This window comes from Dasypus novemcinctus, chromosome 20 (genome assembly GCF_030445035.2).
Source record: "Dasypus novemcinctus isolate mDasNov1 chromosome 20, mDasNov1.1.hap2, whole genome shotgun sequence".
NCBI lineage: Eukaryota > Metazoa > Chordata > Mammalia > Cingulata > Dasypodidae > Dasypus > Dasypus novemcinctus.
The window spans coordinates 20203132-20230989 of NC_080692.1; the positions used below are offsets into that span (position 1 = coordinate 20203132).

The window sequence follows — 27858 nt, forward strand, 5'->3', positions numbered from 1 at the left end:
TTTAAAATTTTGAACCATTTTTGCATACCTGGGATAAAGCCCACTTGGTCATAGTGTGTACTTCTTTTAATGTGCTGTTGGATTCTATTTGCAAGTATTTATTGAGGACTTTTACATATATATTCAGAAGAATAATATAGGTCTATAATTTAATTTTCTTGTAGTATCTTTATCTGGTTTTGATATTAAGAGTGATGGCTCATAGAATGAGTTAGGTGGTGGTCCCGCCTCTTCATTGTTTGGAAGAGTTTGAGCAGGATTGGTATTAATTCTTCTTGGAATAGTTGGTAGAATTCACCTGTGAAGTCATCTGGTCCTGGGCTTTTCTTTCTTGGCATGTTTTTTGATTACTGATTCAATTTCTTTACTAGTGATTGGTCTATTGAAGTCTTCTAGTTCTTCTAGAGTCAGTATAGCCTATTTGTGTGTTTCTAGAAATTTGTCCATTTCATCTAGGTTGTCTAGTTTGGTGGCATACAGTTGTTCATAGTATCTTCTTATGATCCTTTTTATTTCTATGGGGTTAGTACTAATATTCCCATTGTTATTTCTGATTTTATTTATTTGCATCATCACTTTTTTGTCAAAAAACTGTAGCTAAGGGTTTGCCAATTTTATTGCTCTTCTCAAAGAACCAAATTTTTGTTTTGTTAATTCTATTGTTTTTCTATTCTCAATTTCATTTATTCCTCTTCTGATTCTTATTATTTCTTTCCTTCTCCTTACTTTGGAACTAGTTTGCTGTTCTTTTTTTTTAGCTCTTTCTTCTTTTCAAACGTTGGCATATAGGGCTATAAAGTTCCCTCTCAGCACTGATTTTGCTGTGTTCCCTAAGTTTTGATGTGTTGTGTCCTCATTTTCATTCATCTCAAGATATTTACTGATTCTCTTGTAATTTTTTCTTTGACCCAATGTTTAAGAGTGTTGTTTAACTTCCATATATTTGTGAATTTTCCAGTTCTCCAATTATTGCTTTCCAGTTTTCATTTCATTATGATCAGACAAAGTACTTTGCATAATTTGTCTTTTTAAATTTATTAAGACTTGTTTTGTGACCCAACATGTAGTCTATCCTGGAGGATGCACTTGAGAAAAACTTATATCCTGATGTTCTGAGGTGCAATGTTCTGTAAATGTCTGCTAGGTCTAGTTCCTTTATCATATTCAAGTTCTCTGTTTCCTTATTGATCTAGATGATCTACTTACTGCTGAGTGTGTTGTATTGAAGTCTCTATTATTTTAGCGATATCTATTTCTCCCTTCAGTTTTGCCAGTTTTCTTCAGGTATTTTGGGGCATTGTGGCTAGGTGCATAAATATTTGTGATTGTTATTTCTTCTTGGTGTATTGCCCCATTTATTAATATATAGTGTTGTTTTTGTGACTTATAGCAGCTTTTGACCTAAAGTCTATTTTGTCCAATATTAATATACCTACCTGAGCTTTTTTCCTTCTTCTTTTTTTTTTTACTATGTGGGTGGAATATCTTTTCCAACCCTTCACTTTCAGCTTATTTGTGTCTTTGAGTCTAAGGTGAGTCTGAACAACATATAGTTGGATCATGCTTTTTTAAAATCCATTCTGACACTTTGTGTCTTTTGGTTGGGGAGTAAATACATTAATATTCAGTGATTTCACTGTAAAGGCAGTACTTAATTTATTCATTTTGTCCTTTTTTTAAAAAAAAGAAAAGTTTCATTGAGATATATTTACACACTAAAAAATCTATCCAAAGTGCACAATCAATGACCTTCAGTACAATCACAGTGCTGTGCATTCCTCACCACAAGAAACTTTAGAACAATTTCATTACTACAAAGAGAAAAACTCCACATTCCTTAGCAGTCACCTCTCAATCTCTCTATCCTTCCCCAGCCCTACATAAACACTAATCTAATTCCATCTCTATAAATTGATTTATATTTACATTTTATATAAATAGAGTCACACAATATGTAGTACTTTGTGTCTGGTTTCTTTCACTTAGTATACAGTTGTGCAGGGTTTTTTTGTGTGTGTGTGTTTTTTTTCCCCCTTTTCTTAACATCTTGTAACATTAAATTACTTAGTCCAATTTCAAAGAAAAACAGTCTTATATATGCAGTATTATCCATATTCATATTTCACATGACATTTTAGTATGCTGTCAGTCCCGTTACATTTTTTAGCTTTCCTTTTAGTAATATACATGACCTTAGACTTTCCCTTTCATTCACTATCATACCCATATAATAGCACTGCTAGTTATAAACATTATGCTGTGCTTTCACCTTTTGTATTCATTTCCAAAGATTAACGCACAATTTTTTTTTAAACCAATTCTGCACAAGGTAACTCTCAGCTTTCCATTCTCTAAACTCATTCTACTTTCTGGTGCTCCATATTCTAGTTATTAACTCCATGTTTTTACCCAGTACATTTAGTTCACAATAGCCCAATCAAACCATATTTGTCCTTTTGTGTTTGGTTTGTTTCACCCAACATAATGCCCAGGTTCATCCATGTTGTTATATACTTCATGACTTCATTTTTTCTTACAGCTGCCTAATAGTCCATTGTGCATATACACCACAGTGTGTATACCCATTTATCAGCTGATGGACACCTGGGTTGTTTCCTTTTTTTTTTTTACGATTTACTTTTTCTCTCCCCTTCTACCCCAGTTGTCTGCTTTCTGTATCCATTCATTGTGTGTTCTTCTGTGATCGCGTCTATCCTTATCAGTGGCATGGGGAATCTGTTTCTTTTTGTTGCGTCATCTTGCTGTGTCAGCTCTCGGTATGTGTGGCGCCACTCCTGGGCAGGCTGCACTTTCTTTCATGCTGGGCAGCTCTCCTTATGGGGCACACTCCTTGTGCATGGGGCTCCCCTACATGGGGGACACCCCTGCGTGGCACGGCACTCGTGTGCATCAGCACTGCACATGAGCCAGCTCCACACGGGTCAAGGAGGCCCAGAGTTTGAACCGCGGACCTCCCATGTGGTAGGTGGACACCCTATCTATTGGGCCAAGTCTTCTTCCCTGTTTCCATCTTTTGGCAATCATGAATAATGCCGCTATGAACATCAATATGTAGATATCTGTTCGTGTTACTGCTCTCAGTTCTTCTGGGTATATACACAGTAGTGGTATTGCTGGGTCATGTGGCAAATGTATGTTCAACTTCTTTAGGACCTGCCAAATAGTCCTCCACAGTGGTTGTTCCATTCTGCATTCCCACCAACAGTGAAGAAGTGTTTCTATCTTTACATCTTCTCTAACACTTGTAGTTCTCTGTCTTTTTAATAGTGGCCATTCTGATAGGTGTGAAATGATATCTCATTGTAGCTTTGATTTGCATTTCCATAATTGCTAGTGATATTTAACATATTTTCAGTTTTTTTTCATTATTTGTATTTCTTCTTTGGACAAATGTCTAATCAAGTCTTGATCATGCTTTGGGTATAAGATCCAAGAAACCACCAATGACCACAAGATCTTTAATATGTTTCCCTACATTTTCTTCTAGTAGTTTTATGGTCCTGACTTTTATATTTAGGTCTTTGATCCATGTTGATTTGATTCTTGTATAGGGAGTGAGATGGGGTCCTTTTTCATTCTTTTGGTTATGGATAGCCAGTTCTCTCAGCACCATTTGTTGAAGAGACTGTTTTGTTCCATTAACATGGACTTGATAGGTTTTTTAAAAACCAGTTGGTTGTAGAGGTGAGGGTTTTCTTCTAGACCCTCAATTCTATTCCACTGATTGATGTGTCTATCTTTATGCCAATACCATGCTGTTTTGACCACTGTAGCCTTGTAATATGTTTCAAAGTCAGGCAGTGAAAGTCCTCTCACATCGCTTTTCTTATTAGAATGCATTTGGCTATTAGGGTGCACGTTCCCTTCCAAATGATAATTGTCTTTTCTATTTTCTGTAAAGTTAGGCTGTTGGAAATTTGACTAGTGTTGCATTGAATCTATAAATCATTTTAGGTAGGATTGACATCTTCACAGTATTTAGTCTTCCAATCCAAAAACATGGAATGTCTTTCCATATGTTTGTCTTCTTTGATTTTTTTAGCATTGTTTTGTAGTTTTCTGAATATAGTCCAAGCTTCATTGGGACCAAGTGAGGGAGAAGGAAGTAGAATGGTGGGTATGGGATGGTGCTGGTTTCCTGCCTGTCGTTTTTTTCTTCAATTCAGCATTTGTGAACTCCTTGTCAATCTCTACCATCCTCCAGAGTTCTAAGCAAGTGGGTTCTGTCCTCTTAGTCACAGAATCTCTGGGGAGTTTTTTTCCAGGGGATGTCTCATGTCACCATGTTGATGATGTCACTCCAACCCTAATTTTTAAGAGAGTTTGCATTTCAAATTCTGATTTTTCTTGCAAGAATTGACATTACTAAATATTTCAGATTTTGGCTATTATATTTTCTCCATTTTAAGCTAAATCCAAAAGTTTGTATTTGATGTAAAAGGTCTTGTTATATTTTCCAATGAGTTTGTATAATTATATTAAATGAAATTTCACACTACTTTTTGTTTCTGGTGTGTTTCTTAGTTAAAATTTTTTGTTACAGCAGGCATAAGTTTACAGAAAAATCATGCAGAAAATATAGAATTCCTATATACCACCACCTTTGACAGTTTCCCCTATTTTTAACATTTTTCGTTAGTGTGGTTCCTTTGTTACAATTGATGAACCAATATTGTGATAATTAATATTATCATGGACCATAGGTTACATTAGAGATCCCTCTGTGTGTTGTACAATTTTTGGATTTTCAAAAGTTTTTATTCTGATAACATATAAAACCTAAAATTTCCCATTTAATCACTTTCAATTGCACAATTCAGTGGTTTTAATTACATTCACCATGTTGTTCTACCATCACTACCATCCATACCAAAACTTTTCCATCACCTCAAATAGAAACACTGTTCCAATTAAGCCTTTTTTTAAAAAGATTTATTTTTCTCCCTGCCCCCCTACCCAGTTGTCTGCTCTCTGTGTCCATTCACTGTGTGTTCTTCTGTGTCTGCCTGTATCTTGTCAGTGGCACTGGGAAACTGTGTCTCTTTTTTGTTGTGTCATCTTGTTTTATCAGCTCTCTGTGTGTGCAGCACCACTCCTGGGCAGACTGCACTTTTGTGCTGGGCGGCTCTCCTTACAGGGTACACTCCTTGCACGTGGGACCCCCCTACGCAGGGGACACCCTTGCGTGGCACAGCACTCCTTGTGTACATCAGCACTGCCATGGGCCAGCTCACCACATGGGTCAGGAGGCCCTGGGTTTGAACCCTGGACCTCCCATTGGTAGACAGACACTCTATCCATTGAGCCAAATCCGCTTCCCCCAATTAAGCCTTAACTCCCCAGTTCCCATCACATATCACTATATTCTCATTTTTTACTATATTCTATATTCTATATACCTATATTCTAATGTTTTACTATAAATTTGCATATCCTAATTATTTCATATAAATGAAACAATCCAGTATTTGTCCTTTTGAATTTGGGTTATTTCAATCAGCATAATGTCTTCAAAATTCACCTAGTTGTAGCATTCCTTTCCTTTTTATGGCTGACTAGTATTCTATTGTATTCCTTCCTTTCTTCATTCCTTTTTATGGCTGACTAGTATTCTATTGTATGTTGTATTAGCTATCAAGGCTGCTGAATACAGATACCATGAGATGGGTTGGCTTAACAATGGTAGTTTATTAACTTACAGTTTTGAGGATTAGGAAAAAAGGTCCAAATTCAGTCATCATCAAGGCAATGCTTTCTTCCTGAAGACTGGCTTGCGGGCGATCCTTGACTCCTCTGCCACATGGCAAGGCACAAGGCAGCTTCTGCTGGTCTTTTCTCTCAGGTTTGATTTCAGCATCTTACCTCTGTGGCTTTCTCTCTCTCTCTCTCTGTATTCATCCTGCTTATAAAGGACTCCAGTAAGAGGATTAAGTACCACACCGGGCCATGCCTTCACTGAAATAATCTCATCAAGAGGTTTATACCTACAAGAAAGGGTTTTTGTTTTGTTTTTTTTTTAAGATTTATTTATTTATTTAATTCCCCCCCCTCCCCTGGTTATCTGTTCTTGGTGTCTATTTGCTGCGTCTTGTTTCTTTGTCCGCTTCTGTTGTCAGTGGCACGGGAAGTGTGGGCGGCGCCATTCCTGGGCAGGCTGCTCTTTCTTTTCACGCTGGGCGGCTTTCCTCACGGGCGCACTCCTTGCGCGTGGGGCTCCCTCACGCGGGGGACACCCTTGCGTGGCACGGCACTCCTTGCGCGACGCATGGCCAGCTCCACACGGGTCAAGGAGGCCCGGGGTTTGAACCGCGGACCTCCCATGTGGTAGACGGACGCCCTAACCACTGGGGCAAAGTCCGTTTCCCTACGATTAGTTTTAAGAACCTGATTTTCTTGTTCATACAGTTCCATATCAGCATGCGTTCTGTTTAGCCATTCATCCGTTGATGGACTCTTGGGTTGTTCCCATCTTTTGACAATTGTTTTTTTTTTAATTTTTATTTTTTTAAAGACATTTATCCATTTAATTCCTCCCCCTCCCCCGGTTGTCTGTTCTCTGTGTCTATTTGCTGCGTCTTGTTTCTTTGTCCGCTTCTGTTGTCGTCAGTGGCACGGGAAGTGTGGGCGGCGCCATTCCTGGGCAGGCTGCACTTTCTTTCGCACTGGGCAGCTCTCCCCACGGGGCGCACTCCTTGCGCGTGGGACTCCCCTATGCGTGGGACACCCCTGCATGGCAGGGCACTCCTGCGCGCATCAGCACCGCGCATGGGCCAGCTCCACACCGGTCAAGGAGGCCCGGGGTTTGAACCGTGGACCTCCCAGGTGGTAGACGGACACCCTAACCACTGGGCCAAGTCCACTTCCCTCTTTTGACAATTGTGAATAATGCTATGAACATCAGAGGGCAAATATCTTTTCAAGGTCCTGCTTTCAATTCCTTGGGGGTATATACCTAGAAAGGGTTTGCAAGGTCATATGGCAATTCTATCCTTGTTTTTGATGAATCACCAAACTTTTCCAAAGTGGCAACCCCATTTTATGTTCCCAACCAATGTCTGAAGCTTTCTTATTTCTCCACAACCTCACCAATGCTTGTTATTTTCCATGGGTGTGAAGTGGTATCTCATTATGATTTTCATTTTCATTTCCCTAATGACTAATAATATTGAGCATCTTTTCATGTGCTTATTGGCCATTTGTATATCTTCTTTGGAGAATTATCTTTTCAAATTGTTTGCCCATTTTTAAATTTGGTCGTCTTTTTACAGTTGCGTTTTAAGACTACTTTATATATTCTGAATACTAAATTTTCTTTCTTAACTCATAATAATCCTGCTGAAGTTGGTAATTTATCCCCCATTTATAGATGAATAAACTAGAGGCCAGAGAGTCTTAATAACTGCTTGTTTTCATTGTTGTAAGAGGCAGGATTTGAATCTAGATCTGTGATTCTCCAAAGCCCATTCTCTTTCCATTATTCTGTGCTGCTTCTAGGTGATGGAATACTTTGAAGTTTGGAGAGTGGCCAAACCAGTGGGTGGTTAATATGATGAATGTCATTGGAATCGAGGCCAGCATGTTAGAAACGTTACTGCTGAACTATCAATGGTCGTAGGCCTCAGAGTTATATATAAAATAAGCTGGATCATATGATCTCTTAAGGTTCCTTCTTACTCTAAAATTCTATGATTAACTAAGAGTTTTTGTTTAGCCAGCATCAAAAAAAGCTAATGTTACCAAAAGTCATTTCCTTAATAGGACAAAGGGAAGAACCACCCACTTAATGCAAATTCCCTTAAGAACTAGGACTGATCTCTCTGAAAGTATCCATGTCAAGTTATCAATTGAAAAACTGATCTGCTACCATAGGCTTTTTTTAAAAAAAGATTTATTTTATTTATTCCTCACTCCCCTTGTTGTTTGCGCTCGCTCTCTGCTCTCTGTGTCCATTTGTTGTGTGGCTGTCTTTTCAGAAGGCACTGGGAACTGAACCAAGGATCTCCCGTGTGGGAGGGAGGCGCAGAATGGCTTGAGCAGCCTCTGCTCCCCACTTGCTCTCTCATTGTGTTTCTCTGTTATATCTCTCCATTGCATCATCTTGTTGCATCAGCTCAGTGTCTGGCTTGTCTTCTTTAGGAGGCACTGGGAAATGAACCCAGGACCTCCGATGTGGGAGGTGGGCACCTGTGTTAGTCAGCCAAAGGGGTGCTGATGCAAAATACCAGAAATGGGTTGTTTTTTATAAAGGGTATTTATTTGGGATAGGAGCTTACAGATACCAGGCCATAAAGCACAAGTTCTTCCCTCACCAAAGTCTATCTGGAGCAAGATGTCGGCCAACGACTACGAGGGTTCAGGCTTCCTGGGTTCCTACGTTCCTGGGGCTTGCTTTACTCTGGCTTCAAGGTTCCTTCCTTCTTGGTGCTGGCTTCTCTTTCCTCTGGGTGCTGACTCCCCTGGTCTTCAGCATCAAACTCTAACATCAGAAATCTCCAACCCTGTTCTTCACCATGCCTTTCATCTGTGAGTCTCCACCCACCAAGGGGTGGGGACTGGGTGTGGACTCCATGCCCTAATGATAACTCAATCATGCCCAGGTACAGATCAGATTACAAACATAATCCAATATTTCTTTTTGGAATTCATCAATTTTATCAAACTCCTACAGCAACTACAGCAACAGCAACTGCTTGAGCCATGCCACATCAGCTTTCCTATCACAGGCTTTTAAAAAAAAGGTAATATCTTTTTACTAGCAGTTCAATCTGCACTTTCCCCAATACAAATATGAAAACCTGAGTTCTTTTCTTTGTCCTGGGTAAATCAGGATGATGCTAAACTAAGCTAAGACCAACTTACTTCTCAGAGGCTGTCCAAAAACACAAACAATTATTATGTCCCAAATGTACAGTAATTTGTCTAAAGGAAACATTCAGAGATTCACAAAAAGGATAAAGTTTTAGTAACATCACTATTGTACTATTCCTGCTAACTCCAATGCCAGAAGATTTGAAGGGAATCGTTTAGGAAAACTTTCACACTTGTATAGAACTGCACAGACCATGGAACAAGAGAGTGAACTGGGATGAATGAGTCAGCAAAAAGGTATAAATGTGATTTTAATAAGAAATTATAGAAAACTCAGAATATTTCCTACTATATATTTTATTGAAAAATAATTTAAAATATAAAAATTAAAAAAAAAATAACATGTTATTGGTAAAATGTCCAGCTTCTTAAACAAGGATCATTTAAGTTTCATTCACTCTTGCCAAAGGATTACTTTTATTTTTCTAGATGAAAAACTTTTTTGAAATGGGTTTCTAGTGCCCTCTGGTGAAACTTCCTGGGACTGGATGCTCCAAAAAGGTGATTCAGGCCTTATACTCGAATGTGACTGAACAATGTGAAATAGCAGAATTACTGCCTATTCTAATTTGGCAAGTTGTGATTTGCTGCCTTTTCCACTCTTCCTAGGAGAAAGACAACCTTAGTGGGTATCTTCATCTCCTGAGAAAAGGTAAGGTGTCCCTCTCACTGACACCTTGCCACGCCCACAGCAAAAATACTTTCACCATCATCATCTTTTTAAAAACACAAACAAAAGTATCCATATAAATGGGAGAAATAATATGGGAAAGCCTGTAAGTAATCCAGACTCCTCCCCTCCCCCCAAAAAAGGTTAAGAGGACGGCAAAAACTGCAAGAAAAGGTTTCTTAGTCATCCCTGATTCTTCACCCTGTCTTCATAATTATGGATACCATTACTCTACTCAATTCCATCCACACCTTTTCAGGAAGCATCTTCCAGATGGAGGCCATTTCCAAAATCAGACCTCAACAGAGTCTAAGTTCATTCTCCAAACCAAACACTTTGGACTTCAGGTTCTTCAGTTCTCCTTGTATCTTCTGTGCCCTTCTGTTGCCCTCACGGACCTCATGCAGAATGGCAAGGTCCTGGTCTCCCCGGGCATTAAGTGTTGTCTGGAGATTTGAAAAAAAAGAAGAAATGATTAAGGCATAGGCCAGATGGAGAGAAATCAGTCATAAAGCCCAAGCAATGCTGGCCCCTTTTTATGGGGCTTCTAGCATGTAGGGTAAATTCAGTTATTTTTTTGTTGCTATTTTTTACCCAAAAATGCTCTCATGTTGCATCTATTCTTCCCTCTCTCTCCCCTCAGAACTTCTGGTGGCTACTGCCTTTATATCAATGATGCAAGTTCTTCCATTGCTAGAATAATAAGAAGTCTTAATTTGAAAGGAGAATTTAGAATTTAAGCAATAAAAGGCATGGAACTCTTTGTTTTCTCATACAATAGTAAAGGAGCCTTGGTAAGGAGCTCAATAAACAAGTAATGATGGGTAAAAAGAAGATACCATATGAAAAACGTTATTAGTAAATTCGTTAAAGAAGAAAAGAAAGCATCTCTCTCTTTTTTTAATAAACTTTGGAACATAGTGATCATTAGGATATGAGGATGGCTGGCTAAATCACTTTAAGAAGACTCTTGAGGCAAATTGGATTCTAAATAAAGCTGGATCTGATTGGGAAAATTACTTTATTACCTCAATTACTCACTTTCCCCATTTGTAAAACAGACATATTTCTTTTAATCTACTTCTTAAATTGGGAGAGATGATAATTTCTCTCAGATTTATCTTAGATGGAAGTACAGTGATGTAGTCATTCAAGTATATCGGTCTATTTTTGTTTTCCTGCTAGTGTGTGCTTGTTGAACTGATTTTTAGTGAGGCCTAAAGTATGGTGACCCATAGTATCTACCATCAGGGAAAGCACACTCCCTTCTTTTGAGCGGCCCTCGTGACCTCGTTTCCTCACTTTCATCCCTTTCTCCATTTTTCATAAGGATCAGCAATTACCTTATACAACATTTGCTCCAAGTCTTTCAGTTTCTGCCGGAGAGCCTTAACATCTGTCTTAAAGCCTTCTACTTCTAAGACACGTCGATTTTCCAGGGCCTCATAGCGTTTTGTCATTACCTGTAAACGCTTTCCCATCTTGGTAGTACGATCCTAAACATGGAGAAAGGGGAAGCCATTTCTAAGACAAGGGAAGCAGTCCCCCGAGCCTCTGCACCTCTCCACCATAACTGGCAGGGAATATTCTACCTTGAAGATCTCTCTTCTTACTCCTTCTTCCTCACGAATTCGGGAAAGCTCTTCTTCTAGGGAAATGCACTGCTCTTGGTACATGTTAGACAGCTTTTTCTCTTGTGCTAACTTATCCTTAAGTGACTGCAGGTCAAAAAGGGGGAAAAAAACCAAGCCATTAATACCTGGTTCTATAATTTAGGTAATTCAAATAGCACTTAGGTAAAGAATGAAAGAAAAGGAAAGGGGATTTCCAGAAGTACAAAATGAGTTAAGGAGCAAGAAAGCAAGGAATTTTATCTGGAGGAAAACTTGGAAAACTCCTATTTCTAGAGGTTTCTTGTAGCCTTTTTTCTTATATATATATATATATATATATATATATTCTTTAAAATAAAATATATATATATATAATATATATATATTTTAAATATGTATATATATTTATATAAAAATATATATATATTTTAAAATAAAATATATATATATACTCATATATATATATATACACTTTAAAATAAAACAATTACTTTTGGCTCTGTGAATAGTTAAATAATGGAGCCTAAAATTTGTCCTAAGATGTTGTAATATGTGTTTTGGGGGCACATTTCTGAAGAAACATCAACAACAGCAACACTTATTATCCATGTTCCACTGAGCAGCCAGAGTGATTTTTTAAAATACATATACAACCTAAAATTTCCTCCCTTTAACCACATTCAAATATATAATTAAGTACAGAACTATCTTTTAAAAATCTAGGGGAGCCAAGTGGTTGAGTGCTGGCTTCCCACATATGAGGTCCTAAGTTTAACCCCCGGCTCTGGTACGTCAAAACAAAATGAAAAAACAAAAACAAAAACAAAAACAAAAAAACCCCAAAAAACAACAAACACAAAGTCATCATAAAAAAAAATTGAAATCAGATCATGTCATTTCTTTGCAAACAATCCTTCAAAGATGCATCGATGTTTAGACCTAACTTCACATTCTTTACCATGAGCTAAAAGGTCCCTCCTAATTGGAGGTGCCTACCTCTCCAACCTCCTTCTTGCTTGTTCCTCCACAACCACACGGTGTCCTTCCTGCTCCCTGAATGTTCCAGGGCCTTAAAACCTGCTCTTCTCTTTGCCCAGAACGCTGTTCCCTCAGATCTGCATGGCAAGTTTAAGTTCCCTGTCCTCCCTTTCCTAAAGCAGATTTCCAGCAATGACTTTTCTTCATACAATCCTATTTGTTCCCTTAATGTCACTTTTAAAAATAATCTGTAATTTTCTTTATTGTTAATGTTTCTGTCCTTTCTACTCTATTAAAATTAAAGCTCCATAAGAGTAGAACTTGTCTGGCTTATTTAATGCTGTAGCCCTCGGGTCTAACCCATAAGAGGAATACAATGTTTGTTGATTGAATGATAAATTGTCTGCTTTTCTAAATCCCCAAAAATATGATGAGCTACTCCTTGAGGCCTATCTCTTGAGGTTGCTGCTAAAACAGCTTAGACCAAATAAATCTGTGACATCTACTCTTTTCCTTTTCATTAATTATCAGAGTTCTTTCAAATCTTCTAGAAAAATAAGCAATTTTTGTAAGATGCGAAGAAACTACCTTAATATATTCATTTTGGTTATGATTACTTTCATGTACAGTGGGCCAAATTCTTCCAATTTTATCTTCTTTTTTCTTATGTTGCATCTTGCATTGCTTAATCTTTGATACCAAACAATCCTTTTCAAGCATCCATGCCTTTTCTTTATGTTGGTTTTCAAATCTGAGTTGCAAAAAATCTTTGGTGCTCTCATAGAGCAGTTCTTGAGTCTGATGGAGACTATGAAACAAGCACAAATATAGGCATAAAGATGCGTACACGGCACTGACAAAGGATTATGACAAACAAAGGGAAAATACAGGCTCTTCTAAAATTGTGTGATATATGAATTCTATAAAATATTAATAGCACCTTTAAAAAATATATTTAGTCTGATCATGTATAATCTTTCATGTTTTATTGGACAAAGTGTAATATACCCCCCATGCTCACTGGTTCTCAGACTGGTCTTTGCAGATATTTTCCTAAGTGCTAATTTCAGGTTATATAATTAGAAGGGCTACCAAAATAGTTGTACACACCCTGCACAGACAGGTAGGGACTATTCCTAGGAATTGGAACTAGACTGTTCCAATGAAGAACTAAATCATGGTCTTCTGACTGTGGGATAATACAAGTTCTAAAAACTTTGCCTTTGTTTGTGCTGTGCTCTTGGTGTGAATGCCCACTACCAAATCTCTTTTTTTTTTAAGACCAATATCCTCTATGAAGTCATCCCATACAACTTCAGCCATTTTAATTCCTCATTCTCCGACATTCCATATCAGTTTTAATGCACAATACATAGTTCAACACTTAGGCACATACTATAATATGTTTTAACTGTCAACACACGTGTATTCCCAAACTGACTGAAGGCATATATCTTATTTTCCATTGATTTTTGCCCCACTACCACCAGACTGTCAAGGATAGTACCAACTACTGGACATACAGAAGGCACTAAACAGATTCCTACTATTTCATGAGATTTAAGTATAGACAAATGATGTTTCTATCTTTAAAAAAGAATACCCCTAGAAGTTAGAAATTCAGTTTAACATCAACACCTAGAAAAATACTATGTCAAATGATCAAATTGCTTGTAAGAATATTAAATGCCACAAAGCAATCACTAGTTTTCCACTGAATAAATGATGTCAGAGTCACTTAGTTCTTTTTACAAGTAAAAGAGTACACAAGGAAAATGAGCATAGTGCCTGACACCAAGGTGATGAAAATATATATTTATTCAGGTATATGTTTGTGTGTGTATATATATAAAGAGGGTGAAACAGTTTCTTCAACAAATGGTGCTGGGAGAACTGGATCTCTATTACCAAAAGCATGAGAAAGGACCTCTATCTCACTCCCTATATAAGAATCAACTGAAAAATGGACCAAAGACCTAAATATAAAAGTCAGGACCATAAAACTACTAGAAGATAATGTAGGGAAACACCTACAAGACCTTGCAGTAGGTGGGGGTCTCTTAAGCCTTACACCCAAAGCACAAGCAACAAAAGAAAAAATAGATAAATGGGACCTCCTGAAAATTAGACACTTCTACAACACAATTGACTTTGAGTTGAAGGTTTAAAATACCGATTACTCAATTGGAGAAAATATTTGGAAATCACACATCTGACATATAGAGATATGATACATAAAGAGATCCTAAACTGAACAATAAAAAGACAAATAACCCAATTTAAAAATGGGCAAGGAAGCAGATGTAGCTCAGCGGTTGAGAGCCTGACTCTCCCATGGGAGGTCCCAGGTTTAGTTTCCACCCAGTTCCTCCTGAAAACAAAAAAACAAAAACAAACAACAAGCAAAACAAATGAAAACAAACAACTCAGGGAAGCCAATGTGGCTCAGCGGTTGAGTGCTAGCTTCCTACATCTGAAGTTCCAGGTTCAATTCCCAGCCCCCAGTACCTCAAAAAAAAAAAAAAAAAAAAAAAAGGTGCAAAAGATCTGAATAGACATCTTTCTAAAGAAGAGATACAAATGGAAAAAAAACTCACATGAAAAATGTTTAACATCACTGGCTAAATGCAAATAAAAACTAAAATGAGATAACATTTCACGCCTACTAGAATGGCCACTATTAACAAAACAGAAAACTACAAGTGTTGGAGAGGATGTAAAGAGATAGGAATGCTTATTCACTGTTGGTGGGAACGCAGAATGGTACAGCCACTGTGGAATTCTGTTTGGCAGTTCCCAAGGAAGTTAGATACAGATCTACCATGTGATCTGTTACGAGATTATACCCAGAAGAACTGAGAGCAGTGACACGAACAAACATCTGCACGGCCATGTTCATAGTGACATTATTGCAACTACCAAAATATGGAAACAAACCTGGTGCCTGCCCATCAACTGAAGAATGGATAAGCAAACTGTGGTACAGACACACAATGCAATATTATTCAGCTTTAAGAAGAAACGAAGTCATGAAGTATATGAGAACATGGAAGAACCTGGAGGAAATTATGTTGAGTGAAGTAAGCCAGGTACAAAAGGAAAAATATTGTATGACCTTGCTATTATAAACTAAATATAATGAGCAAACCCATGGAGTTAATTCCTCGAATATAAGTCACCACAGAAAAGAATGTGGTTAGAGAATGGAAAGCTGAGAATTGGTAAAAAGTTGTTTGTAAATGTTTGGAATAGAATAGAAATGGTGAAAGAACATCAAAGGATTTGTAATTAGTAGTGTTAACATATGGGTATGATAGAAGTTTGTTTTTGTTGTTTTTCTTTTCTTTTTTTTTTTTGGAGTAATGAAAATGTGCTAATACTGATTAAAGTAATGAATTGATGAATGTACAACTTGGTGATTTTACCAAATGCCACTGATTATACACTTTAAATTATATGGGGAAGCGGTTGTGGCTCAACAGATAGAGCATTCGCCTACCATACAGGAGGTCCAGGGTTCGATACCCAAGACACCTCCTGACCCATGTGGTGAGAAGGCCCACATGCAGTGCTGCCGTGTGCACAGAGTGCCATGCCATGCAGGGGTGTCCCCTGCGTAGGGGAGTCCCACGTGCAAGGAGAGCCGCCCCATACGAAAAAAGCACAGCCTGCCCAGGAGTGGCACCACACACGGAGAGCTGACACAGCATGATGATGCAACAAAAAAAGCGACATAGTTTCCTGGTGCCACATGACAAGAATGAAAGCGGACATAGAAGAGTGCACAGTGAATGGACACAGAGAGCAAACAACAGGGGATGGGGGAGAGGAATAAATAAAATAAATCTTAAAAAAAAAATCATATGGTTTATGAACAAAAAAATAATAGGGTAGGTTTGGGAAAAAATACACCAAATATAAGATACAGACTATGGTTAGTAGTAATAGTTTGATGATGCTTTTTCATAATTTGCTACAAATGTTTCACAACAATGCAAAGTATGTGTGATAGGGTGATGTATGGGAGCCTAGTATGAACTTATGCATATGTAAGTTCACGTGTGAATGATACATTTCAATAAATTGTTTTTTTTCCCTTCTATATGGTTGCATCATTGTCTTTTTGATGCTTTGCTTCGCCGTGCGGGGGCCTGCACCTCACCACGTAGGTCTGGGATGCCTTTTTTTTTTTTTTTTACCCAGGAAGTCCTGGGGATCGAACCTGGGTCTTCCATATGGTAAATGGGAGCTCAATTACTTGAACTACAGCCACTTTCCAATAAATCATTTTCAAAATGAAAAAAAAAAAAAGAGTGGGAACTGATTCAGTTACCATGAGGGTCCCTCCTGCCTTAAATAGTTATTTTGTTCTTTCTCACATTGTTTTTAAATACAAACTGGGAAAGTACGATCCTGTTAATGTACCAAATGGTTTGCAAGTGACGCCCAAAGGACAGTCATTCAAAGCCTTAAATATTGTGCCATTCAGAATCCTTAAACTACCTAATGGAAGGCTCTGATCATGTGCTCAGGTCTGCAGATAATATAATGGTAAACAGGATTGCTACTGATATTCTGGAAGACAGAAACGAGTTACAAATTATTATGACAATGTAATATATTAGTCCCCTAAAAGACAGCTAAAATCTGATGAGACGAGGGGCAAGAAGGTGGCAGAGTAAGGATCTCCAAGAGTCAGCTCATCCCACAGGGCCATTAGTAATCACCCAGAGCTACCTAAATCACCTGTCTGAGAGGCCCAGGAGACCATAAGAGCATCTTGCAACATCTTTGGAAGAATGGAAAGAAAAGACTGCCCACTTGCAGTGAAGATTCATGAGTATAGTACCACATGCCTCAGAGACTGGTGTCCATGTCCAGCTGACGGCTCAGGACACCTCAGGAGCTATTCCCTGGCTGGAACTGGAAGTTCCATTTCCCAAAAATGGGGTAGGAAGAGACAGTTGGGCACTGACTTCAGCTACTGATAAGTAAAATTCGACTGCCTGAAGTCCAATCCTAAGAAGAGCTTAAGTTTGAACCTGTCCCAGCTGGAAAGAGGCCAGGAGCCTCGTTTAAGTACAGCGCCAGCATGAAGGGAAGAGGGAATAACTGAAAATCACAGTGACGGTAGAGACTGGATTCTTTTCACCCAGGTCAGACTGCTGCCCTAGCCTAGGCTTCAGCCCCACCTCTGGCAGGGAGGAAGCTGAGGAGATCTGCACCAGCCTCTCTGGGCAACTGTACTCACTTGTGGCCCATACAGAGATTTTAGGGTACCCATGTGGCTACATCTCCGCCCCCAATAGGCTAGGAGGGAGAGGGGTGTTTCCTCAGGGTCTCCAGACAACTGTAGGCACTTTTGGCCTGCATGGACTGGGCTATTACACACACCTGTGGGCTCCATCCCCACTCCTGGAAGGAGGGAGGGGGCTGGTCCTTTGTCAGTCTATCTGGGAAACTATGGTCAGTTTGACTAGCTTAGCTTAGATTGCTGCCCACATCTGCATCTCCATCCCCAGTCCCAGGTAGGGGAGGAAGGGGCTTGGAGCTTCAGCAGTCTCGCCAGGCAACTACAAATGGTCTTGACCTACACAACTTGGGTTACTGGACATAACTGCAGCTCTGTCCCTACCCTGGCAGGGAGGAAAGGTGGGAGAAGCTTCACTGGTTCCTGGGGCAAGGCTGGCAGCTTCAGCCTCCATGGCTAACAGTACCAACGGCATCCTCGGCTCCTACTCCACAAGCAGCAAGGAAGAAAGGGCAAGAAATAGGGATGGAAAAGAGCTGGAAAAATTCAGATTGGCTAAATATGAACCACTATGAAGTTCCAAATTAAGTTGAACAAGGTATCAAAGAAGGGCTGCAGCACAAATTCAATCTACTAGAAGGCCCTAGACTAAAGAAAGACACTGAGCCCAGAATAAATACATCTAGTAAATCAGATGCAGAGACACCAACAAAAAATTACAATCCATACCAAGAAACGGGAAGACATGGCTCAGTCAATGGAACAAACTAAGCCTCCAGATGACATAATGGAGTTGAAATAACGAATCATAAGTGTTCAAATAAACCTCCTTATTAAATTCATTGAAATGGCTGAAGAGATTAAGGACATTAAGAAGACATTAGTGGGAAGAGGATATGACTCAAGTGATAGGGCCTACCATATGGGAGGACCCGGGTTCAATTCCTGGGGCCTCCTGGTGAAAAAGAAGAAGAGAAATTATGCCTGCACAGCAAGCCAGTGCCCGCACAAGTGAGTCATGCAGCAATATGATGATGCAACAAAAGAGAGATGAAGGGGAGAGTCAGGGTAAAGCACAGCAGAGATCTGAACTTAGGCGGTGCAGCTAACAGGGACCCTCTCTCCACATCAGAGGTCCCCAGAATCAAATCCTAATAAATCTTAGAGGAGAAAAAATGAGATGACCAAAAAGAAATAGATACAGAAGATCACACAGTGAATGGATACAGACAGTAAAAACAGCAGGACAGGGAGAAGGGGAGGGGAATAAAAGCAATCAATCAATCAATCTTAAAAACAAAAAAAGAGAAGACATTAGGACTTCCATGAAGACAGAGGATTAGAGAAGCAAAGGGATATTTTGCTCCCAGAAAAAAAAAGTTAGAGGACAGGCGGAACTTTCTGGAGGGCTGATCTGGGGCTCAGTACACCAGCAGGTGAGACACCACCCAGAAGAGAGAGGGGTGAAGGAAAGGAGTCTCAGCTGGCTGAAAAATCCCATGAGTAAAGCTTCAGAAGCAGCAGTTAGTGCCCATACCCCACCCTAGGAGCAACTACAGCAGCTGCGGACCAAGGGTGCTGCCAGGGTCCTCTTCTCTGAGAGAGGGGAAAGGGTGGGGAACAACCTACAGCAAATTCGGATTTTGACCAGCAAACTTGGTCTGCTGTATTGGAGTGGTTGCACACTTCCAGACTGGGGGGACACTGCCCTCAGAGCAGGCAGGGAGCTAAAGATAATTTGCTTTCTCAAACACCCTCCCCACTGCCCTAGGCTGGATGCTGAGGGGGCAGAGGGAGGGAGGGTGCAGCCAGCCAAGGGAGAACAGCTTCTGAGAAAATCTGTGAGGCTTGGCTGGCCCTGACAACATTGCTTCTGTACCACCCTCCTGTGGATTATGCCAAACGAATTTCCCCCTAACATCTGGAATCTCAGCTTAGAGGTCTGCCAAAGAGTACCGTCTGATGGCAGACCAGAAAACTGCATGAAAAGAAGGGAAGAATAATAAATAAAAGAGGCAATCAGGTACCTTTGCTGACCCCTCTCCAAGGCCCATGGAAACTGGCCTGCATCCCATTACAAGTCCTTAGCCCTGGTCTGAGCAGTTAAAGAGGGGCAATCCTAAATATATGGAACAAGTTGAACCAAGAGTCGAAAAACAGTGGTAGCATACAGCTACTTAACAGTAAATCCCTAGGTAAGAAAGAGAAATTGAGCATCAGAGTAAACTCAGTATCATAATAAGATGCCTAGATATGAGCAAAAAATTACGTTTTACCAAGAAAAAGGAAGATATGATTCAGGCAAAGGATCAAATCAAAGCTCTAGATGAGACACAGGACTTGACACAGCTGATCAATGAGGTCTGTACAAATCTCCTAAATCAAATCATGGAATTGAAAGACCATGGCTACGGAAAAAGAAGACATAAAGAGGACACTAAGTGAGCACACAGAAAAATCTGAAACTTTGGATAGAAAAAAAAAAGCTTATGAGAATGAAAGACACAATAAGTGAGATTAAAAATACAACAGAGGCACATAGTAGCAGATTTGAAATCATCGAAGAAAGAATCAGTGACAGAGAGGACAGAACAGCTGAAATTTAAAATAGGTAAGAACCAAGAGGGAAAAGAATGGAAAAAATTGAGCAGGGTATGAGGGAGCTGAATGATAGCATGAAGCACAGCAATATTTGTGTTATGGGAGTTTCAGAAGGAAAAGAGAAGGGAAAGCAGGCAGAAAGAGTATTTGAGGAAATAATGGCCGAAAATTTCCCAACTCTCAAGAAAGACGTGAATATATGTCTAGGAAAAGCACAGTGAATTCTACTTAAACTAAATCCAACTAGGCCTACCACAGGACATAATATTCAGAATGCCAAGTGCCAAAGATAAAAAGAAATTTCTGAAAGCAGCAAGAGAAAAGTGAAACATCACAATACAAGGGATGGTCAATAAGACTTAGAAACCATGTAGGCAAGAAGGCAGTGGTATGATATAATTAAGATACTGAGAAAGAAAAACCGACAGGCAAAAATTCTTTTATTGGGCAAAACTGTCATTCAGATATGTCAGTGAGTTTAAAATATTCACAGAGAAACAGAAGCTAAGAGAGTTCATAAACAAGAATCCACCTCTGCAGGAAACACTAAAGGGAGTTCTACAGCCGGAAAAGAAAAGACAAGAGAGAGAGGCTTGGAGGAGAGGGTATCAGAAAGGGTAACTAAAAAGGTAAAAAGAACAAAAATAGGATATGACATATGAAAGCCAAAGGATAAAATGGTTGAAGTAATGCCTTTACAGTAATAACATTGAATGTTAATGTATTAAATTTTCCAATCAAAAGATATAGGCTGAAGGGAGCAGACGTAGTCCAAATGGTTGAGCACCAGCTTCCCATGTAAAAGATATAATCTGTGATGTTTAGGCTATTGTGTCAACTTGGCCAGGTAATTGTGGTCAATTGTTTTGTCAATTAAGCACTGGGCTAACTGTAATACAAGGGCATTTATGGGCTTTAGTCACCACTGACTTTACTGCAGTGGTAAATCATAGATAGCTGATTACAATGACATCAATCAGGGAGATTGCCATCAGCAATGAGTGACGCTTTATCCAATCAGTTAAATGCCTTAAAAGGGGAAGTGATTCCAGCAATGAGTGAGAATTTCCCAGCTCATCTTTGGACAGTTAACATCTCCCAGAACTTTTCAAGAACCTTCACTGGACTTTCATTGGAGCTCCTGGTTGTAGCCTGCCTGCAGAACCTGGACTTGTGCATCCCCATGGCAGCATGAGAGACTTATAATCTGACACAAAACATAAGCCATCCGTATGCTCTCTGCAGATGACTCACCACAGACCCAAGGATGCAAACAGACTGAAAGTGAAAGGTTGGAAAGATAGTCCCTGCAAATAGTAACCACAAAAGAGAAGGGGTAGCTATACTAATATCAGACAAAAGGGACTTTAAATGCAAAAAAAGTGTTAAGAGATGCAGAAGGCCATTATATACAAATAAAAGGGACAATCCGCCAGGAAGATATAACAGTGATAAATATCTATGTACACAGCCAGGCTATCCCAAAATACATTAGGCAAATACTGGTAAAACTGAACAGAGAAATAGATGTCTCTACAATAATAGAGATTTCAACACGTCACTCACATCAATAGATAGATCAATTAGACAGAAGATCAAGAGTGCAGGGAACATATGTCTTCTGAAAACAAGAAATTGCCTGGCACAATGTGTCTCAATATTTCATGTGTCTGTGTCTTCACAGACTGAATACTGTAGGGGCTGCTTAGAAGAAATTATTCAGCCTATTACAGGTAACAGACATTCCACTCCATAATCAGGCAATTGTTTTTTCCTTGTTAATCTCATACTGCTTTAGTTACCTCAAGTATTTGTACTATTACAAAAACAGAAACACCTCATTTGTCTTTTTCGGCTCGACTTTTGGAGTTGGGATTTAAATATTTGAGGGGAAAGAAGTATCCAAGGGTAGACAAATAATATGGACTATTTGAGAAATGGCCATATCTACATTCAGAACTGTGAGGTCCTTCCTCATTGGGAGTGGAGGTATACATTGTGTTTTTTTTTTTTTGTTTACAAATGTAAAATAAAATAATCATGCTAAAAAAACAAACAAACAAAACAAGAAAAAACCCCAAGGAAATAGAGAATTTGAACAATATGATAAATGAGCTGGATCTGAATACATATATAGAACACTGTACCCCAAATCAGGAGGTTATACATTCTGCTCGAATGCTCATGGATCTTTCTCTAGCTTGTTTATCACATAAAACGGACAGATTCCTAGAAACGTACTGATAACCTATTCTGATTCTACAAGAGATATAGAAACTCAACAAACCAATCACAAATAAAGAGACTAAATCAGTTATCAAAAATCATCCAGTTGGGGGAACAGATGTGGCTCAAGCAGTTGAATAGCCTGCTTACCACATGTGAGATTCCAGGTTCAGTTCCCGGTGCCTCCTAAAAACAAAACACAAAAACAAACAAGAAGCAAGCAAACAAGCAAACAAAAAACACCAACTCAGGGAAGCTGATGTTGCTCAGTGGTTGAGCACTGGCTTCCCAAATACAAGGTCCTGGGTTCAATCCCCGGCCCTGATACCTTAAAAAAAAAATCTTCCAGCAAAGTAAAGTCCAGAATCAGATGTCTTCACAGTGAATTCTACCAAACATTTTGACAAAAATTAGTACCAATCCTGTTTAAACACTTCCAAAAAAAAACTGAAGAGGAGAAAAAACTTCCCAACACATTTTATGAAGCCAACATCATCTAATACCAAAGCCAGATAAAGATACAAGAGAAGAAAATTACAGACCAATCTCTCTACTTAACAAAGATGCAAAAATTCTCAACATAATACCTGCAAATAGACTCCAACAGCATATTAAAAGAATTATACAGCATGACCAAGTGGGTTTTATTCCTGGTATGCAAGGGTGGTTCAACATAAGAAAAACAATTAATGTAATACATCATATTTAAAAATCAAAGAGAAAAAAACCATAAGATCCTCTCCCTTGATGCAGAAAAGGCATGACAAAATGCAACATGCATTCTTTTTTTTTTTTTTTAAAAGATTTATTTATTTATTTAATTTCCCCCCCTTCCCCTGGTTGTCTGTTCTTGGTGTCTGTTTGCTGCGTCTTGTTTCTTGTCTGCTTCTGTTGTCGTCAGCGGCACGGGAAGTGTGGGCGGCGCCATTCCTGGGCAGGCTGCTCTTTCTTTTCACGCTGGGCGGCTCTCCTCACAGGCGCACTCCTTGCGCGTGGGGCTCCCCCACGTGGGGGACACCCTTGCGTGGCACGGCACTCCTTGCGCGCATCAGCACTGCGCACGGCCAGCTCCACACGGGTCAAGGAGGCCCGGGATTTGAACCGCGGACCTCCCATATGGTAGACGGACGCCCTAACCACTGGGCCAAAGTCCGTTTCCCGCAACATGCATTCTTAATAAAAACACTTCAAAAGATAAGTATAGAAGAGAAGTTCCTCAACATAATAAAGGGCATGTAAGAAAATCCCACAGCCAACATCATAGTCAATGGAGAGAGATTGAAACCGTTCCCTCTAAGATAAGGAACAAGACAACGATGTCCACTGTCACCAGTGTTATTCAACATTGTGCTAGAAGTTCTAGCTAGAGCAATTAGGCAAGAAAAGGAAATAAAAGGCATCCAAATTGGAAAAGAGGAAGTAAACTCTCACTATTCGCAGATGACATGATCCTATATTTAGAAAATCCTGAAATATCTACAACAAAGCTATTAACACTAATCTATGAGTTCAGTAAAGTGGCAGGATACAAGATCAACATGCAAAAAGCAGGAGCGCTTCTATATACTAGTAATGAGCAAGCTGAGGAGGACATAAGAAAAAAAAATTCCATTTACAATAGCAACAAAAAGACTTAAAATATTAGGAATTAATTTGACCAGGAATGAAAAGGATCTGTATTCAGAAAACTACAAAACACTGCTAAAAGAAATTAAAGAACACCTAAACTAATGGAAGGACATTCCATGTTCATGGATTGAAAGACTACAAACATCATGAAGATCTCAATTCTCCCCAAATTGACTAACAGATTTAATACAACACCAATCAGAATTCCAAAAGCCTACTTTACAGAAATATTATCAATGGGGGTGTATGGAAAAAGAGTGCCAAATGTATGCTATGGGCCATGACTGGTGGTAATAGTCTGATGATATTATGTCATAATCTGTAACAAATGTTCCACCATGGTGTGGTGTTGTATGGGAAATCTACACATCTGTATGATTGTTTTGCAATTTTACAATATCTGTAACAAAAATATATATTTATAAAAAATAATCTGGGTTCGGAGAAAATACACCAAATATAAGATAAGGACTATAGTTGGTAGTAATATTTTGACAATGCTCTTGCATAGTTTGTAACAAATGTTTTACAACAACGCAAAATGTTGGTGGATAGGTGATGTATGAGATCCCTGTGTGATGTTATGTATGTTTATTTTGTAAGTTCACGATCTTTACTACACACTTAGTGTTTATGCGTGTTCATGTATAAATGATATACTTTGATAAAAAATATATTTAAAAAAACAGAAAAACAAAAAACAAAACAAAGTCAATTACCAAATTTATTTGGAAGGGAAAGGGGTTCCAAATAGCTAAAAACATCCTAAAAAAGAAGAGCTAAGTCAGAGGACCCAAACTTCCTGATCTTAAGTGCATTATAAAGCTACAATAGTCAAAAGAGCATGGTATTAGCATAAGGATAGATACACTGATCAATGGAATTGAATTAAGAATTCAGAAAATGACCCTCACCTCTATGGTCAACTGATTCTTTATAAGCCTACCAAGTCCACTTCTCTGGGATAGAACCGTCTCTTCAACAAATAGTGCTGCGAGAAACGGATATCCATAACCAAAATAATGAACAAGGACCTCTATTCCTAACTCATTCCCTGTTCAAGAATCAACTCAAAATGGATCAAAGACCTAAACATAAGAGCCAGGACCATAAGACTCCTAGAAGACAAAGTAGGGAAACACCAGAGTTCCCAGATTTGGCTCTGGCTCCAGGTGCCTTCTAAAGAAACAAGGAAGATGAACAGACACAGCAAGTACAAAAACAAGGGGGATGGGGAGAAATAAATAAAATGTTTAAAACAAACAAACAAAAAACCTGCATGGTACTGTCATAAAGATAGGCAAATCACACTGAATAGTGGAATAGAATTGACAGTCCAGAAATAAACACTCACCTCTATGGCCAACTGGTTTTTGTCAAACCTACCAAATCCAAGTTAATGGGACAAAATAGCCTCTTCAACAAATGGTACTGGGAGAATCTATATGCAGAAGAAAGAGGACCCCTATCTTACTCCATATATAAGAATCAACTCAAAATGGATCATAGACCTAAATACAAAAGCAGGACCTTAAAACTAGTAGGGGAGCTGATGTGGCTCAGTGGTTGAGCACTGGCTTCTCACATATGAGGTCCCGGGTTCAATCCCCAGTCCCGCTACCTCAAAAAAAATAAAACAAAACAAAATCCTTTCAGGGAAGTGGACTTGGCCCAATGGACAGGGCGTCTGCCTACCACATGGGAGGTCCAGGGTTCAAACCCAGGGCCTCCTGACCCGTGTGCTAAGCTGGCTCACGCACAGTGCTGATGCACCCAAGGAGTGTGTCATGCCATGCAGTGGTGTCCCTCGCCCAGGGGAGCCCCACGTGCAAGGAGCACGCCCTGTAAGGAGAGCCACCCGGTGCAAACAAAGCGCAGCCTGCCCAGGAGTGGCACTGCATGCACAGAGAGCTGACACAGCAAGATGATGCAACAAAAAGAGACACAGATTCCCGGTGCCGCTGATAAGAATACAAACAGACACAGAAGAACACACAGTGAATACACACAGAGAGCAGACAACTGGGGAGGGGGGAATAAATAAATAATAATAATAATAAATCTTAAAAAAAAAAAACAACTAGTAGAAGAAAAGGCAGGAAAGCAACTTAAAGACCTTGTGGTAGGTGGTGGTTTTTTGTTGCTTACACCCAAAGCATACGCAACAAAAGAAAAAATAGATAAATAAGACCTCCTCAGAATTAAAAACTTTTGCAACTCACAGGACTTTGTCAAAAGGGTAAAAAGGCTGCTGACCCAGCCAGAAGCTATTGGAAATCACATGTCTGATAAGGGTTTAATATTCAGGATATAAAAAGAGATGTTACAACTCAATAATAAAAAGAATGGCCCAATTAAAAAATGGAGAAAATACTTGAATAGACATTTGTCCAAAAAAATACAAATGCAAAAAAACACATGAAAAAATGTTCAAAATCACTCATGATTAGGGAAATGCAAATCAAAACTACAGTAAGGTATCATTTCACACCTATGAGAATGGCTGCTATTAAAAAGACAGTGAATTACAAGTGTTGGAGAGGATGTGGAGAGATAGGAACACTTATTCACTATTGGTGGGAATGCAGAATGGTACAGCCACTGTGGAGGACTGTTTGGCAGGTTCTAAAGAAGATGAATATAGATTTGCCACATGACTCGGCAATACCACTACTGGAAATATACCAAGAACTGAGGAGCAGTAGTGACACAGACATCTGCACACCAATATTCATAGTAGCATTATTGACAACTGTCTTAACTTGGAAACAACTCAGGGGTCTCGCAACCACTGAATGGATAAACAAATTGTGGTACATCCACATGATGGAATACTATGCAGCTGTAAGAAGAAATGAAGTTGGAAAACATTGACAACATGGATAAATCTGGAGGACATTATGTTGAGTAAAGTAAGCCAGACACAAAAGGACAAATACTGTATGATTGCGTTACTATGAACTAAATATACTGCATAACATATTATATAATTCCATTCACATAAAATGTAAATATAAATCAATTCATAATGATGAAATTAGATTAATGGTTAGACAGGGCTGGGGAAGGCATGCTAAAAGCTGTGGGGTTTTCCTTTTTGGAGTAATGAAATGGTTCTAAAATTTTTTGTGGTGATGACTATACAACATTGCGATTATACTAAAAGCCATTGATATACACTTTGGATAGATTGTATGGTATGTGAATATATCTCAATAAAACTGCTTAATAAATACATATTTGTGCAGGAACAGCTAGGAATAGCAGCTATGTACAGCAGGAGAAACAGAGAGATTGAGAGGTGAAGAATTTTCTCCTTTATTTGTTTGCTTTTCGTTTGTTACTATTATTATTGAAATAGTGAAAATGCACTAATAATGATTGAAGTGATGAATGCAGAACTAGGCGATTACACTGAATATCATTGGTTGTATACTCTGGATGAATTGTATGTATTATTAAAATGTAGCAATAAAATTGATTTGTTAAAAAATTTTTCAAAAAGGTGAAATTAAAAAAAAAGAATACACAAAAAATCAGTAGTGTTTCTATACATTAGTAATGAGCCATCTGAGGAGGAAGTTAGGAAAAAAATTCCGTTTGCAATAGTGAATACAAGAATCAAATATTTAGGAATAAACTTAACCAAGGATGTAAAGCTCTTGGATTCAGAAAACTAAAATTCATTGCTAAAATAAATAAAAGCACTAAATAAATGGAAGAACCTTCTGTGTTCATGGATTGGGAAGATGTGAATTCTACCCAAATTGATATACAGATTCAATGCAATCTCAATAAAAATTCCAACAGCCTTTTTTAAAGAAAAGGAAAACACAATTATCAAATTTATTCAGAAGGGTAAAGGACCCTGAATAGTCAGAAACACCTTAAAAAGGAAGAATGAAGTTGGAGGACTCTTACTTCTGGACTTCAAATCCTATTACTTACTCTAGTGATGAAAACAGCATGGTACTGGCATGAAGATGGACATATAGACCAAA

At 38.8% G+C, this 27858-nt stretch overlaps 1 protein-coding gene across 1 annotated transcript in view; it reads right to left on the minus strand.

Annotated features, from left to right (window-relative positions):
* Window positions 1-9170: 9170 nt before the first annotated feature.
* Window positions 9171-27858, minus strand: part of CCDC77 (coiled-coil domain containing 77) — a 48633-nt gene continuing 29945 nt past the window's right edge. The window contains exons 9-12 of the mRNA XM_004457674.5: window positions 12739-12958; window positions 11152-11277; window positions 10903-11055; window positions 9171-10005 (exon numbers count right to left, since the gene is read on the minus strand). Coding sequence (XP_004457731.1) covers window positions 9859-10005; window positions 10903-11055; window positions 11152-11277; window positions 12739-12958 — 646 coding nt within the window. The 3' untranslated portion in view covers window positions 9171-9858. The remainder of the gene's footprint in view (window positions 10006-10902; window positions 11056-11151; window positions 11278-12738; window positions 12959-27858) is intronic.